This window comes from Medicago truncatula, chromosome 1 (assembly GCF_003473485.1).
Source record: "Medicago truncatula cultivar Jemalong A17 chromosome 1, MtrunA17r5.0-ANR, whole genome shotgun sequence".
NCBI lineage: Eukaryota > Viridiplantae > Streptophyta > Magnoliopsida > Fabales > Fabaceae > Medicago > Medicago truncatula.
In genome coordinates this window covers 40,917,063-40,934,260 of record NC_053042.1, presented here as the reverse complement: position 1 = coordinate 40,934,260, position 17,198 = coordinate 40,917,063, and the positions used below count along the sequence as shown (strand labels likewise).

The 17,198-nt window shown below is 33.1% G+C and overlaps 2 protein-coding genes across 2 annotated transcripts; both read right to left on the bottom strand.

Moving 5' to 3' along the window:
• Positions 1–1,501: 1,501 nt before the first annotated feature.
• On the bottom strand, positions 1,502–3,322 carry LOC11407184 (heavy metal-associated isoprenylated plant protein 35). The gene is made up of 3 exons (XM_003591096.4): positions 3,132–3,322; positions 2,975–3,050; positions 1,502–2,879 (listed from the first exon to the last, which is right to left on the bottom strand). The coding sequence occupies exons 1-3, from the start codon at positions 3,174–3,176 to the stop codon at positions 1,792–1,794; spliced, it is 1,209 nt and encodes a 402-aa protein (XP_003591144.1). The 5' UTR covers positions 3,177–3,322; the 3' UTR covers positions 1,502–1,791.
• Positions 3,323–8,288: 4,966 nt separating this feature from the next.
• Positions 8,289–15,679, bottom strand: LOC11409538 (respiratory burst oxidase homolog protein B). The gene is made up of 12 exons (XM_003591094.4): positions 14,858–15,679; positions 13,494–13,653; positions 11,795–11,843; positions 11,502–11,615; positions 10,894–11,322; positions 10,404–10,790; positions 10,199–10,294; positions 9,978–10,093; positions 9,755–9,857; positions 9,552–9,628; positions 8,876–9,396; positions 8,289–8,778 (listed from the first exon to the last, which is right to left on the bottom strand). The coding sequence occupies exons 1-12, from the start codon at positions 15,351–15,353 to the stop codon at positions 8,669–8,671; spliced, it is 2,658 nt and encodes an 885-aa protein (XP_003591142.1). The 5' UTR covers positions 15,354–15,679; the 3' UTR covers positions 8,289–8,668.
• Positions 15,680–17,198: the final 1,519 nt, after the last annotated feature.

The window sequence follows — 17,198 nt, the reverse complement described above, 5'->3', positions numbered from 1 at the left end:
ATGATCTCATACAGTATGCTATATGAAATTAGGTAGAGGGAATTTTTGCTCAAAAATAAAAAAAAAGGTAGAGGGAATTTGTTCCACACGTCTTTGATACGTTATTAAACATGAATTCGGAGTCATAAAAGGAATGGTGTTTTGATACCTTATGGACTCTAAATCCAGCCCAGCAGGTCAAAGATAAAACTCAAGCTAGTCATTTCCATTTAAACACACAAGTTTTTGATATTGTGTGGCAAAGACATGATCTAATGACAAATATTTTGCAAACTATGGATGTACTTCGCTTTTAAAAGATAGAGCACCACCTCTAGGTCTTGAGCTATATTTGGAAATTGGATACTTGTGGAGCTATAAAGAAGAGATGATTCCTTGAGATTTATGGGGAGAAATAGTTGTTTTTCTTTCTTAATTTTATAAAAAATGTTTTGATTCATGTAACGCCACATGAGATGGTGAATAAATCACTTGGTTAAGCTAAGAAATTAAAAAAGTTAAGAATAGTTTGAATGAAAAAGTGTATATATATTCCATATTGATACTTATCATATTTTAAAGTATTTAGATTTCACAATTGTCAAATTTAAAAAGGATTTAAGTAAAACTTGGTTGATGATGCTGGTTTCTTGCCAGAAATCGGATCCCTTTTTGTGCCTGAAAAATTGCAGTTCGGTGATCTTTGCGGTTCAAGAATTTGCAATCTTTGGAAGATAATATTCTGAACCTATACACATGAATTTGTAGTACGATCATTTTAAACTCCAACAAGAAGTGGACTAGAGAAGCAGTACCACATTCAACCATTTATCTTGTCGGACCAAAAAAACGAGAACATTTATCTTCTGACAAGTTTTATAATTTGTGAACCAGATCTTTAAATAATCTTAGATAAAAGGAACCAGGTTCTTCTACGAAAAATTGATGGTTGTGACAAGAGATAGCAATTCAATCTTGTAATTAAAAATAAAAAATGAAAGTAAATATTTGAGTCTTAATTAGGCTTTTGATATATGGAGGGAGGACAACACTCCATTTCTATTCCATGGAAAATGAATTCGAACGCATTGAGCTGACACAACAAAGTTGTTTCATCCTAATCCTACTTAAGTGGTGGATTTCTAAATCATTAAACTATTTGATCTCTAAATAATGCTATGGACAAATAAATAGTTATTTCGCCTTGCTTTCCTACTAGCTTTTGATTATAGAATTGTTCAAAACAAATAATCAATTTTATCAAAATCAATTATCTTCACCATACAACCAAACACACACGTAGACAATTGTTTGATAAATGACCATTAGAGATTCCGGGACATAATGTTGATTTCTTTATGCATGTTTGAATTGACAAAATCACATTTAAAAAAATGTAGATCATAATGCTCTGGTAATTGTTTTTCTTTATTAATTAAATGATAGAAAAAACATAAGCACATGGAAAAAAAATCAGAACATAAAATAAAATTCAAGTATATTAGCAAAGTCAAATGAAGCATAGAGGGTGAATAAGTTTAAAATTCAAGTATATTGTCTACTATGATACATATCACAAAGAAGCAAGGACAACCACTGAACAAAAGCCAGAAAGCCCCAGAAGAACTCTATTATTCTACCCAACTTTCCATCCATTCAAAGCAAACAAAGTAGTAGTAGTCTTTTTCTTTTCCAACTTCCTTTTGAAGCCTTTTGCTCTGATTCTTCTTATCTACAGCATTACAAAATTCTCTCATGCCCCATACAAGTTGTATGTATTTCCAAAAAGCACTCCAACCAAATGATTACAAATCACATGACATTACACGCATTAGGATTTTCATCACTAAAATAAACAAACGAATCCGACGGTTGTGATGAAGTATACGATTCCAGTTCATACGTGTACGGCCTTGGTTGAAGCTCCATTTCGTTTCCTGTATTCATCACATGCGCGTATTGATACGGTTGTGGAGGCGCATAATACGCTGCACCGTAACTACTGCTGCTTGGATACGCTGTGTGATGGCTCACGGTAACAACCGGTGGAGCAGCAACAACATGAGATCGAGGAGTACCATAGTACTGCTGAGGTGGGTAAAATTGTTCGTTAATGTAATGACGTGGCGGTATTTCATTCTCATTGGTTAGGTTTGAACCTGAATGTACTTGCCCAAGAAAATTACTACTTTGACCTTGACTATACCCTCGACCATGTGACCGGTTACCTGAATCACCGGTACCCGGTGCATCACCGAAGTGTTCAACATTATTGTCAACAACTTTACCTTTCCCTTTCTTCTTCTTCTTCTTTTTCACTCCGGTGCTATCACCACCGGTTGAACCGGTTTTCTCATTCGTCAATGGTTCTTCATTATCATCATTAGGAAATTGAACTGCTACGCTAACTTTTTTCTCGGCTACCGGTTTAGCCGGTAACACCACTGTTTGCTTTCTCACCTCTGGTTTTAGTTCTTGAACATGTACTACACCGGTTTTCCCGGTCGCGGAACCTTCGCTGGGTTTGTTAACTTTACCGTTAACGTTAACATTAACATCACCGCTTCCGTTGCCACTTTTAGCGGTGTTGCCGTTAACTTCAACGTTCTTGGATGTGGATGTGGATGTGGATGTATCAACTTTACCTGTTCCATTGTTGTTGTTTTCACTGTTGTGTTTGATTTCTATTTCTTCACTGTTTTCACTTTCTGGATCACTCTGTTTCTCTTTATTCTTCTCTGGTTTTGGCTGCTTCTTCTTTTTGGATTCTGTTGGTTCAGGCCAAAGCTCAACATGCTTCCCTGTCTTGCTGGCAAGTTTGTGGATCAATATATCACTGTTCACGTTCCCAGTTACTATTACTTTTTGTTGCCTCAAATCAATGTTTATGTCTTGAACACCTAGTTGAGAAAAACTAATAATATTAATAGCCCTTTATAGAAGATGACGATGATTAAAAAAAGTTTGATTTTGATTTTGAAATGAAAAAGGTTACCTTGTATGGCTTGAAGAATTTTGTGTACTTTTCTCTTGCAGCCTACGCAGTGGATGGAGACTTTCAACACAGTTGTCTGAGACAAAATGGTAAGTAACAAGTTTAGAAGCAGTTGAAGAAGAATGAAATGTAAGTAAGAGGTGGAACAAGTGTTTACCTTGTAGTTGAGATGTTGTTCAGCTTGTGTTTCTGATGCGGCCATTTGAAAGTTTGAAGTGAAATAGAAATGGAGATGTTAGAGAGAAGAGGAATGAATTAGTGCAAAGGGGTACTTTGAAATTGATGGGAATGCTTAAAAAGCAGAGAATAAAGGCATCTAGGCACTAACGAATATTATACTATAGCCTAAATAATAGAGTGGTATAAACGTAGGGTTTCATGAAAAGAAGGACCTGGAAAAAGAGACAAAAAAATATCGTAGGGCCTCGTTTGTTTTGGGTGTAACCGTATTTATTCTTTCCTGCAAATTATATACTGCTCTCTCCCTTAAAAAAATATAAACAAAAATTAGTCAACAGTATCTGATTCAAAATTTATATTAAGTATTTCAGTTTATATTAACTCTTTTTATTTATATTTTAAAACCGAGGAAATACTTTAAAATCAGTCATTTATTATTTGATGAATTGATTTTTTTTTTAAAATATTATTATTATAGGAATTTGTTTACCTTCTTTTTTTTTAAAAAAAACTGAAGCTCACACCTATCAATCAATGTAGCATTTGATGCCGCTTCAGCTTTTCTTTTCTTTTCTTGATACAAAAGGAAATGGTTCAACATGAGTCGAATGTGATTGAGCTCGACTTAATAAGGTTCTATTTTTATCCTTTTAAAGCATACTATCTATAATGATGACAAATATTTTTATGTATTTAAATAAATTTTACGTGTATACATCATTTATTTATAATTTTTTAATACTAGTATCTAATAAACACTCAATTTCTGCAACCCAACACCTCACACAAATATCTTAAACGAATGTGAGGAAGGGGGCAGTTAAAAGAAGGAGGGTGGGGGTTAGGTTCAGTGTGGTGGAAATACTTATTGAGTATGCATAGAGGTGTAGGGTTGGGTGTGGGTAACTGGTTTGATGAAAATTTGGGGAGGGTTGTAGGCGATGGGGTCAACTCATGTTTTTTTTTTGGGATGGATGTATGGTTGGTGGAGGCTCATTGTGTGACTGATCCAGACATCTCTTTGATTTAATAGAGAATCGTATTATCACAATTGTTGAAATATGCTCTTTAGGTTTTGGGGTGTGGAGGGTGAGGCTTGACATTGCGGAGGAGGTTGTTTGCATGAGAGGAAGAGATGGTAGGAGAGTGTTGTGTTTTGTTGCATAATATTGGTTTGCAAAATGGCATGGCGAATAGGTGGAAATGACATTTCGAGCTTGTAAAGGGCTATATAATCAATGGAGTTTATCATTTGTTGGCTCACGTGGAACCGACTGCTCATTATGATGTTTCTGATATTATTTGGGATAATGTAGCATCAGTGAAAGGCTATTTGTTTACTTGGCGTTTTCGTTGTAACCATATTCCTATCAACGATAACTTAATTGCTTTAGGCATCCTTCGGTCTAATTCCCAACATTGTGTGAGTGGTGGTGGTATGGAGGAAAGCGTTGAGTACCTGTTTTTAGGTTGCAAATACTTTGGGAGTATATAGTATCTTTTTCGACATTGTTTAGTCATTTTCTCAATCAATCTATCACAATTATCAGATCATCTCTTGCAATTTGGTCAGTTGGGAGGACCTTCTAAATCTTTACATTTGATTTGATTATGTGTTTTTGGGTAATTTGGAAAGAAATGAGCAACTGTATTTTTCAACATAAATAAAGAGGAATAATTGCATATCTTTTTGGTGGTTGAAAGCAAATTATGTTACTTTTGTTTTTCATAATTAGTGACTTAATCTCTTATTGTGCTTGTGATTTCTCACTTAGTTTTTTTTGTTGGTTTTGTTTTCGTTGTATTGAAACTATATCTAAGTGTTAATACTTATGTGTTCTAACCTCACACTTCTTATGTTGGGTACAATTTTTTGTATGTGTTAATATATTTTATTTTGACTTGATAAAAAAATCTAACAAAATAAAATATGGTATATTGATAGTCGTTATATGGTATATGATAATCGTTATAGACCCTAAAAATATAACAAAATTCAATTTTAGTCTCTAAAAAATAAAATGAGATGTTTTTGCCCTTCCAAAATTCTTCATTTCGTTTTTGGTCCATAATAGACATGATTTCGACTTTTATCGAACATAATAATATTAACATACATGGGGAAATGAGAAGTGTTATTAATATACATCTAACACACCCGATAAATCATGTAGCCTCACATTAATTTAGTGGAATTCATTTACATTTCAATCAATTAGACGTTATGTATTAGAGAATATAATTTAGTTAGAAATAGATATAATAAGAAGCAAAGGAAAGTTTTGCAAAGCTATTTAAGTTGACCTAAAAAAGAAGACAATGTATTTTAGAGAGTTAAATACTTAAATTGTACTTACGACAAATACCAGGCGTTCTCAAATTTGCTTCATAACATGGCACGTTATGTGAAACTAGGTATTGACAAAAAGGAGCAAAAGGCAATACTCTCTACTTGTAGGCTAATATTTATATACAAAGTAAAAAAGAATGCAATATCTTTCTTCCCTTTTCACTTTATTTTCACTACTTTTATACATTAGAGTTTGCAATTGACATGTCTCATAGGCTTTCATTATAGACAGGTCGGATTTTGCTGTAAACCATGGAAAGGAGGAGCATTGGTGTTGTAAAGCAAGACTCAAACAACCTTCTATGTTAAGTTATTAATTGAATGGCAAAATAATTACCAATAGTATCAATGTTGTGAGATCATAAGATCAGACAAACCGGTTCTTGAATTGGTCAAATAATTACCAAATGTAGCAATGTTGATAGTTATGTCAAATGTATAGTTGACAGTTGCTGTTGCAATTTGTAACATACATCCACTCTATCCTCATGCTTGCTCAAATATTGTAAAATGCGGCAGGATCTTGATAGTTAGCAAACTGCTCACTCATAGGCAAAAGTCATGGTATACTTCAGGGTGGGTTTGTTTTCGACTTTAAAAAAAAAAAAAAAAAATTGGGTTAAAAGAATTTAGAGATTTTTTTTAGAGATTTTTAGAAAAATCTAAAGCTATTTTCGTTTGCCACTATCAGAGAGGAAAGAAATGTTGCTTTTTTATGGGACCCACACACAAAAATCTTTCCGTCCAATAATGTAGAGAAAGTGTAGAATGAAGCTCTAATTTTGTAAAAGGACAAAACAACCTTTACTTTGATATATGTTTCCAACACTACTTATATTTTTTTCTTCAATTTATTTGCTTCCCAGATCAATTAGTCAAGGCTTCAAGCATACTAATTAATATATCCTTTCGGTTCTATTTATTTGTTCGAACAAGTTTATCTACTGTTGATTGTTTTAAATCGTGTATTCCTATATTATATAAATATATATATAATATACTAATATATCATTTTTATATGAGGGTAGTTATGTCATATACTAAATATAAATCTTTCTTTCCTTTCACTTTTTAATCACTTCACTCAAACCAAACAACTATGAAAATCATCTTACTTTCCATTCACTTTCTACTCACATTCATTCCTTCATCAATCTTTCCTCATACTTTCTTTCCTTATACTTTCTTTTCTCGTCCAAACGGACCCTTAAAGTAATTCATTCAGATTATGAAGTGTTTACTTTGTTTCATTAAATTTTATGAAGTGTTTACTTTGTTTCATTAAATTAAATGTAAAAATGAAGAACATAATTGGCCACGTACATAACATTTATTTTTTTTTGAAGTCAACACATGATAATAATCTAATAAAAGGAATAAGGCACATGGGTGCCAACAATAGAAACACATAGTTTTGGGCATTATACACAAACGAATACAATATCAGTGATGCAAACCGTCCAGCTACATTATAACACATTAAGGACTACTTGATTATTATTTATTAAGGATTACTTGATATTTGACATATTCAGAGATTGTTGTTTGATGACTTCTGTCACTGAAGGATTATTCTCAAGAACAACTTCATAACCATCTCCATAGCCATCCATTCCTTGAGACATAAGTTGCTAGAAAATCTCACCTGCACATGAGCCTCCACTAATATCACTTGTAGATATGACACTATAAATAAATTTTGTTAAAGTAATTGTCCCTTTGATCCGTGCTATATCCAGGTAACCTTGAAGACTTTCCAAATTCTTTTCTTTGTTCTTTGTGTTGAAAATTGGTTTCAAATTTGTGGTTTGGAAGAACAGAGAAATCGTGACACGATTTCATCAACGTGTCACGATTTTCAGGCAGGGAGCATGGTTTCTCAAGGTGCTCAATCGTGTCACGATTTTGGGAAAACGTGACACGATTTTCAAACTTGTTGGGTACGTTTTCAGGATAAGGTTGGTCGTACCTTGGGTCGTACGCACCAATCGTGCCACGATTTGGAAAATCGTGACATAATTTTGACAGCTAAAGACTGCTATATAAGTGTTCTTGTGCAGATTTTGAAGTAGAGCTGGAAGAGAGAGAAACTTGGATTACAAAGGAGGTAACTTTATGGTTGAGTGTCTTTGTAGTGAGGATCTCTTGGGTTGGGAAACATTGTAAACACCTTGGATAATGAGATTTCACCATTGGAAGGATCAAAAGCTTCCTTTTGTGTCTTCTCTTTATGGTTCATTATTGAGTGAGTGGGTAACACAAATGGGTAGAAATTAGGTCTTGTTCTTGTGTAAGCTTGCAAACTATTTTGTAACTCTTTGTAACACTTTCATCATAGTGGATCGGAGAGATGCTCTCTCCCCCAGATTAGGTCATATTGGACCGAACTGGGTCAACAATCTTTTGGTGTGTTTGTTCCTTTATTTCGTTGCTTATCTTTGTGCTTTGTTTATGCTTGTGGTGTTGCTCTACATTAAGTCTAAGTCTGTTTTTTTTTTTTTGTTGCTTGGAGACACTTTACACATTGATTACCACTTCCTTTGCTCCACACATCTTTGTTTTTCATTGGTGTGATTATCAATGGAATTCGCAACACTTTGTTCTTTTTTTTTTTGTGGTGGCTGGAATTCGATACCAACTGATCTAAGTTTACAAGGACAATCGTAATTGGATCAATTGAAGTGTGATTTAGAAATCTAATGGTTTCAATTTTTCGTCCGATTATTACAACATTAAATGATACTACAGTAGTTGGTCAACATGTATCTTTGCAAGGATCTCATATTTAGCAAATTAAGCTGTGCTTATTTTTTTTATAAAGGCACAAACTTATTTCATTTTCGTATGAATAATGTTTGTAGCACAGGTACAAACAACATGATTTTTTTTTGAAGGAAGGTACAAACAACATGATAAGTAGCAAAAAGCCTTGGTCTTACAGTAATACCCAAATTTAGTGACATTCTACCATTGATACAATCTGCAACAATTTAATTTCAATCCAATTTGATAGCTATTCCTTCCGATCATACATGTTTACAACTCCATCCATCAAATGGAGCTAGCTATATATATACCTCTACAACAAAAAATAATTCAACTATATATATGACTATAATAATATAGATGTATTACGGGCAAAAAAGAACTACGTCAAAAAGAATCTAAAAATTCTCTTTATGAAAATCAAACTTGGTGCCAGTTTTTCTTGAAAAGTCCAAAGAAAGCTTTCTTAGTTCGCCAACCAATCCATGTGCTCCACAGTAAAAAACACCTAAGAACATAATGTATGTTATATTATAAATTTGCTAAAAAATATGTTAACTTAAATTTCATCAACCAAACTAATTAAGAGATAAATCCATACTTACCAACTTTTTTTTCAGGGTGTTTAAGAGCAACATGTTTATAGACATTACGCCAATTTGGCCTAGCAAAATGTGTCTTAACCCTTGTCTCTGAAACTACATCCACACCATTTTTGGCATGGTGAAGGGACTGAAGCATTGTGATCAAAGCCGAACGAGCGTCGCCTTCTTCATAAACACTTGTACAATAATTGTGAAGCTCAATTACTCCTTCCTTATCATTCTCCGCTACCTCATTCATCACACCTTTAAACCATTCAAACGAACCTTGCTCACGAGTAACCCAATAGAAATAGGCTCGCTTGGTTGCAAAAGGCCTTTTCTTATTGTTCTTAACTCCGCTTTCCACCTCCCCTCCTTCTTCTAAGTCTTCTTCTTGTTGCTTAATGTTGTTTAGTACATCTTTGAGTATGCTAATCAAAGGAGTTGCGCCGATTCCTAGCCCTACTAGAAGAAGGACTTCATAGTTTTTGTAGTCTTGTGCTGGTGCTCCATAAGGTCCATCAATTCGTAGCCTTGGCATCCTACATTTTATTTAAAATTGAGTTTCACTATGATGAAGAAGAAAGCTATCCTATCAATTTCATAGAAAAATAATTCACATACACCGTTGGTGTAAATATTTTTTACACCTTGAATCAATCATAATGGTCAGATCATTAAAAAGGTTTAACTATACCTTGGTAGGCTTGATTTGCCTGGTAACATATCAGCTCTTAGAAGACCACTTTGGTCATCATTTGCTGGTTGACATGCCTGCGTAAATCACGACGATGAATGTAACTAATGCCATGATCATGAACAATATCAAATAAATATACAACTTTGAAGTCCAAATTAAAATAACATAACTCTTTCTCTTGTGCACGAGTATTTATTTACCTTGGCGAAAATACCCTTCAGTTGTGACGTCCAATCGCCCAAAGTTCGAATGTGAACACTTATATAGTCATCTCCAGGAGCTGATGTAATAGAAAAGGGATGCCTGTAGACAAATTGCAAGTAAAATCAAGTAATACTCTATAAAATCAACTGGTCACTGTAATTGTATGAATAGATACAACAGTATAAGAATAAGAATTTGGAACTTTAATTAGGCACATACCATTCAAATGGGGAGATATCTGAACAATTAACATAAATATACTGTCCACTAGTGTACTTAAACCCTTGTGGTTTAGATGCATGCAATGCTAGTACATTTCCCGGGTACACTGCAACCTGGAATTTTTTCATTGAATAACATTATAAGATCATTTACAATACCATTAAATTAATTACAAAATTGAAGATGAAGGGAGTGAAATGAAATTCTTAAAAATGTACCTTTAGTATCCTCACAGATTTGTAGCCAGATCTAAATGCACGAAGTAGTCTTTCGCATCCGTATAGTATCATTGGAACCGCAAGATACATCCATGTCTATATATGTCACATAATTTTGTAACAAAAAATTCACCAAATAATCAACAAGATGAAAAAACAAATAAAATGGAACGGAAAACACATTAGTTTGAGTAAGAGCACGTACCGTTTTCTTATACCATTTCTTGCTAAGGTAAAGGAAGTATCCATGAATGATAAATAGCACGTAAACAATGACAAAAAGGTGATGTGAATACCAAAATGCATTGAAACCAGTGAGTTTCTTGAGGGGTTTTGGAAGGTTTAGCCTATTACGACGAAACCAAGGTTGTGCTAAAATGAAAGCTATAGCCATAAGCACAACCATGACCACACCGGTCCAACCCTCGGTTCCTTTAACGAACCACCAATAATTATTAGGTCTTTCATCTCCAAAAAATTGTTTCATGGGTTCATATTCTTCATCTGTGGCGTGTAATAATCTTGGGAAGTCACAAGTTAAATGTGAAATTGCATGTAATCCAACCCCAATTGCAATGCCAAAAGCTATCACCTAAATAATAGCAAGAGGAAAAAAAAGAGTTACTAATTTTGTTTGTAGAGTCAAAGAAAAATAGAAGTAATATACTATATGATTAATCCAAAATCTAATATACCTTGTGAAAGTTGATATTGTCATCAAATGGAACCACCATTCCAAGCCTGGTCCTACTCCTAAGCCAAGTGATGGTGTTTCTACATACAGGCAACAAGATCAAGGCCATGTTAAACTTGAGCGTCTCGGCACCGCCCTTAGCCGTGGTGACACAATAGCCCATGACATGGAAAACGGCACGACGTTTGTACTGGATGAACTTCCAAGTGAAAAGTGCTGCACAAATTGAAAGCCATAGAGCTATGATCCAAATACGTTTCCAATTATCCTCCATAAAATAAGCTAGTTCTCTAAAAGCCCGTTTAATAGGGTTGCGCTCTTTAGTAGGGACTAACTTCTGGCTCAACATCTGGCTCAATACCCTACTATCTGTAGTTATGTGAGCTGATTGTGCTGGTGCTTGCAAAAGAAGCATTTCCAAGTTATACAGCTGCAGAAAATGAGATAAAAAATTTAATGAAGAATTATATATATGTGTATATTTAATTTAAGAAAACAAATTAAAATATAATTTACTGGCTCAATTTTGATGAGGCCATTTCTCACTAATGAGCTCCATTTTCTAGCTGATCAACTTAATTTAATTATTAATTTAAAGAATTTACAAACCTCAATATATCCAAGGTTGTTTGGGTCTAGCTCCTCCATGATAAGGGCAGCATATTCCTCTGCTCGTTCTTGTAACTTTGATAGCTTATTGGCCGAAGCACTTAAAGCAATAATCTGAAATACATGAAGCATACTACAACGTTCACACCTCCACATGTGTCTTGTAAATAACTATATAACATATTAGAAATTTTAATAATAATTTTGTCTAATGGCCAATTGGACACTCACTTAGTAATAAGTAGTAACAATAAAATTAACAAAAAAGAATAATTATAATAATAAATTCTCACCTCTTTTACTTCTTCTTCAGTAATTCGTCCATCAGCATTCTTGTCCACCCTGGCATCGTGGCATGAGTGAAATATATGAATCACCAAGTTACAAAGTATAGATCACAAAAAAAAGTAGTTAAAAAGTAGTACAGTTTTGCTACATTAGGCACGAAAATAAATTATTCTTTTATTCAAATCATGCTAACTCTAAGTACTAGTATATTTTTCTATAGTCAACAACCTAACCATAACCAACCATTATTTACAATTAGTTGATCCCATGCATATATACGACACCCTTCTTGTTTTTGTTTGCTTTAATTTTTAACTGCTACAATAGACTTTGTCTAATGTGTATAAATAAGGTAATTTTGCACAATGCACAGTTTTTTTTTTTTTTTTTTAATAATAAAACTCATCATAATAGTGAGGTTTATTGATCTAATAATAGAAGATAAGATGTGCATGATGCAATGTTATTTGTGTTCCATATAACTAGCCCATATAATAAACTTTGTTCAAGGGTACGCTGAAGTGTATGTATGAATAAATAATCCAACCATAAAGAATATTCCAATATTACATGTCAAAATCCAATATTCAGCAACAGAGATAATTTTCTATGGAACTAAAAAAATATTATTAAAACACACTTTATTTTTATACGGTTTTGCATTTTATATAATTCTTTCTTTCTCTCTAGGTCCACCATCAACACTTTCAATGTTAATTGTATACAATATGTAACATTAGGTATTAGCTTTTGTGTGTCTAAATATCATAGTTCAAACTAAATGATCTGAACATCTAATAAAATAATGTAAATTTTAATAAAGGAAATGCTAAAGAGTGTTACGCATTTGTTAAAAACACTGAAATAGAAATATTGTGTTGCAAAGTGATGAAAAGTTGTATATTCAACTATTTAAAAATATTTTTTTTTTTTGTTGGTATCAATTAAAAATTTCTATGTTTTACATTCTTAACTAATACTATAAAGACACCAGCATGATCCCATATAACCACGGTAACAGGAGTACTGGTTAGCACGACCCAATAATAATAATAATAATATCATTTCCATTCATATAAATCTCATAATAATTTTACGAATATTAATTATTCATACACATTCTACATTTATGAATAGTGTGCATTTAATCTGTAATAGAAAAATCCTTGTAAGTTGTAACTTAACATGCTCATCAATCAATTAATATTACTGTTTGGAATTTAGTAAACAAGGTTGAATTATGCAACTGAGTGCGGTTTATCTATTTCAAAACGATTGCGAAATATTTTAAGTGAAGATCACGCAAATCTATAACAACTTTCTAGAATGATTAGAAAACTGAGCACTCTACTTGGACAATTTAGTCCAAATACTGAGAACACATTTCAATTTTGAACCCAATAAAATCCGTTTGGCCGTCTCTATCTTGCTGACAACTTAAATTGACATTTCTCGTGTACATATCCTCATAGTTGATAAGTTTTTTTTTTTTTTAAGTAATCTAATGGTTAAATTCACACATTATGTGCAAAGAAGTGGAAATTCTGAAGTTCGTAACCCAACCCATGCACATAATGTTCCCCGTAGCTACCCATTGAGCTACACTTAAGGGACAATGAGTTACCTTGGACAGACACAACAATTAATTTCCTGTTGAAACAGAAATTTCGTAAAAATGGAAATGAAATTATGAAGTCTTCTTACATGCCAAAAAAGGTCTGAAGCCTTGAATCAAAGCTTTGATCAGTAATTTGGTCCCAAAATTCTCGCAACTCTTCCTTTGTTATGGAAGCAGCTACTATACCTCGACGACGTGCTAAGGCATCAAATAACTCACCAGCAAACTCCTTTGACTCGTTCATTCCTAATCATTGTCATTTCCACCCCAAATTAAAAAATAATATTAGTTTCAGCAAGAGTATCTTAAAATACATTCTATTATAATTTACATTTTTTCACTAAACAAATTTATAATTTTAATTAAAGAAATGTCAAGGGTACATGTTAAGAAACCTAAAATGGAAGTTTTGTCTAGTAAATTGTTTCTATGCTAGTTTATGCAATAATTTTTAGTTATCACTACTACACATATGATTTTCCCTAACGTTTACCCGATAACATGGATAAAATGTTACTATTTAACAGTTATTTGAAACATGTCTAAATAGTAACATTTTTCTTGACTTTGTAACACTTTTTAAATGTTACTAAATTCCTTATATGTTTTTTTAAAGAGTAAATCCCGAATTTATTGTAGTGTATAGATCATACTAGTAATGATAAAATTAATTAAAGCAAGACCAAGACACGCATGCATAATAGACTTTAATTGAGATGCATTATTAGTTTTACAACAATCTTTGATCGAAACTCATAATATTACTTAGTAAATTTATTTTGTGAGTAAAAAATCCTCTCCATCACTCAAAGATAAATGGAGGACGCAATTCAAAGAAAAATAGATAATAGATTATACAACTGAGTGAGTCTTACTGTCATTAATTATTTTATATATTTTTTGAAACTAATGGAGAAGATCCTAACTAGTATTTTGTAATTGTGATTTTAAAATAGCCGTAAAATTCTGAATTTTTTTATTGCATCCAATCAATTTACACATATCATAGAATTTATATCTTAGACTATCTGATGGAAGTAAGTTGTTATCTTGAAATTATTTACACATATAATGCATGTCTCAATTTCTCTACAATAGTAACATATACACAATCACCCCGTTGATTGATTAATTGCTGGTCATAGAAAAACTAGTTTTACGCTATGTTCAAAAAACCTCTTCACATCACTCTAGTTTTGTTAAGAAACAACGGAATATACTGTGTGTGTGACTCATTCCATTATAGCAATGTTATTTATGGTTAGTCCCCATTTTTTTTCTTTTCTTTTTCATGTTCGAGGTTTTATTGAGGTTTCCATTATAAATGAGTGATCCTAATAGACCAAACATATGTCTTTTATTGAATGACCATTATGTCGATTGAACTTCCATTTTTACGCAAACAAAAGTAAATGATGAAAAGGAAGTATAGACCATAACATGGACATACCTATGCACTGGCTAAATCGAGTCTTGGGCAATTTTCCCTCCACAGCCAACTCATCAAAACGCTTCTCAACTTGGGACCAACCTTCACTTCCAACGTTTTTTGTCATAAACTTAAGACCTTGTAGAGCACGAGCAGCACCAGATTTTGACCTATCAACCTTATCAAACGCCTTAAAAGACGTCATGCGCTTCAGCTCCTGAGACACCTGTCTCAGTTTAGCCGAAAGCGACGATGGACGCTTCTCAAGCTGGCTTGCCAGAAACGCCGTTTCAGTGTCTCCACCGCGAATATTCTGAACGGAAACGGAGTCATCACGTACGTTCAATGTTATCTCCACCATTTCACCATCGTCCTTGAAGCTTGCACTTTTGTTCTTGCTTCGGTTTCGTTGTTTTTTGGATGCTAAAGGCCCACTGAGGCCCACCCCTGAGCTTCGGCTTCCGGTGCTCTCTGGCTCCGACCATGATTCATGTTTGTTCTCTTGATCAATTTCCATTCCTAATTATTGTTTTACTTTTCTTCACAATTCCAAGCCAATTACTACTTTCGAACTACGTACGTATACTATGATAGAAATTGTATGGGGAAATCGGATATTGTATAATCAAATTATTTATATACTAGATGTATGTGGGTTTTTGTGTTTATTCACAGAAATTGGAGATTGGATAAGTGATTACATATATTATGTATATATAAAAAGAGAGACGTGGGTGAATAGGTAATAATTAAGGTTGAAAGTTTTATTTTCTTTTTGGCTGTAGGTTGAAAGATGAAATGATATGAGAGAATTGAATTGAGAGGTGATTTTTATATAATTAAGAGTCAAATAATGTGAGAGGTGAATCAAGGGGCGCATGTGGATATTGTTGTTCTGGTTTTGTACACGTTAGTTGACGAAGACGGACGGTGACTTGGTGAGTGGTTAGGTTTCAAAGGTTTTTTTCACTTTTCAAAAATTCAAATGACGACACTGTTAGAAAAGAATTTCACATTATGTTTTCTGAGAAGTTGCATTATTTGCCTTTCATTATCACTGGAAACAAAGAGGAAAAAGAAAACAAACTCTACTTTCGAGTGTGAAGGTAAACCCTCACTACTTGTATGTATTGGATAGGCCACGGATTTGAAAGAGACTTAATCATTGCTTCTCTCTTTTTCTAGAGCACTTGCACTTATAAGATACTACTGTGTTTTAGATTAAACAAAAGTCAAAGATATGTCTTTCAGCCAATTTCTTTTTCTATATATTACATGCTCCTCTCAGGTATAATGTAAAAGACAATTTATCACATTTAACATATTCAATTTCTATAAATAATTCCTACATTGTCAAAATTTATTACAAAATTGCCATCGGATATTATGGGTGTAAACGGTTCAGACCAAAACAAATATTCAAATCAAACAAAAATATTATCTGATCTTCTCTGGTTTCAATCAAAACCGATCCGCCATAAACTGATTTGGTTTAGTTTGATTCTCGATTCTTTATTTTGAGAACCAACGATTTGATGAACCAAATTGATATTAATATCACCCCATATTTTACTAGTATCCCTCCTCACATTCTCATTCACACTTAGTTAAACCCAACATTTTGTCATTTTTAGGCCCACTTCTCTCTCATTGGTCTAAATTCAATCCTCATTAATCCAATCTGATACATACACCTCATTAGTCACCACCATTCATCATTAAATGAGAAACTAATATATAGTAGCTTCCCCCTGATCATATAGTATGTGTAAAAATGTCTGATTGTTGTGAAAATGTTACCAAACTCATAGAAGCTAATATTTTAAACTAAAGTTACTTCCAATTTATAATGTAATTAATATTAAATGTTTTTTTCAACTATAGTCTCTACAGTGTGCATATTTTTTGTGTCAACATCTTTCACAATACATCTATAGTTTTAGTTATATAGTTGAATACACTAATAATACTTGATATTGTTAATTTGTTAAAATTATTATCCTCTTAGTTTCATTTATTGTATTTTTTTAATGCATGTAAAACAAGTAATTGTGACAATTATTGTAAGATGGATGAAGTAACATGAAGGACCCTTTGATAATAATAAAAAAGGTTTCTTTTTCCACACCCAAACAATTATTAGGCGCCAAAGAAACAAGATTCTCATAATTAGGCTTTCAGATGGTCTATGGACTTCCGACAATTCTAGTCTAACATGAAGTCAAAGTTATTTCATGAACCTCTTTCGTAGCCACCCCAACCATGAAATAATACATTTACCTACGACCACACATCTCCGTTTTGGTCTAACTGGCCTCCCTCCCTCACTAAATTGGTCAACGAAGAAGAAGTTATTTTAACC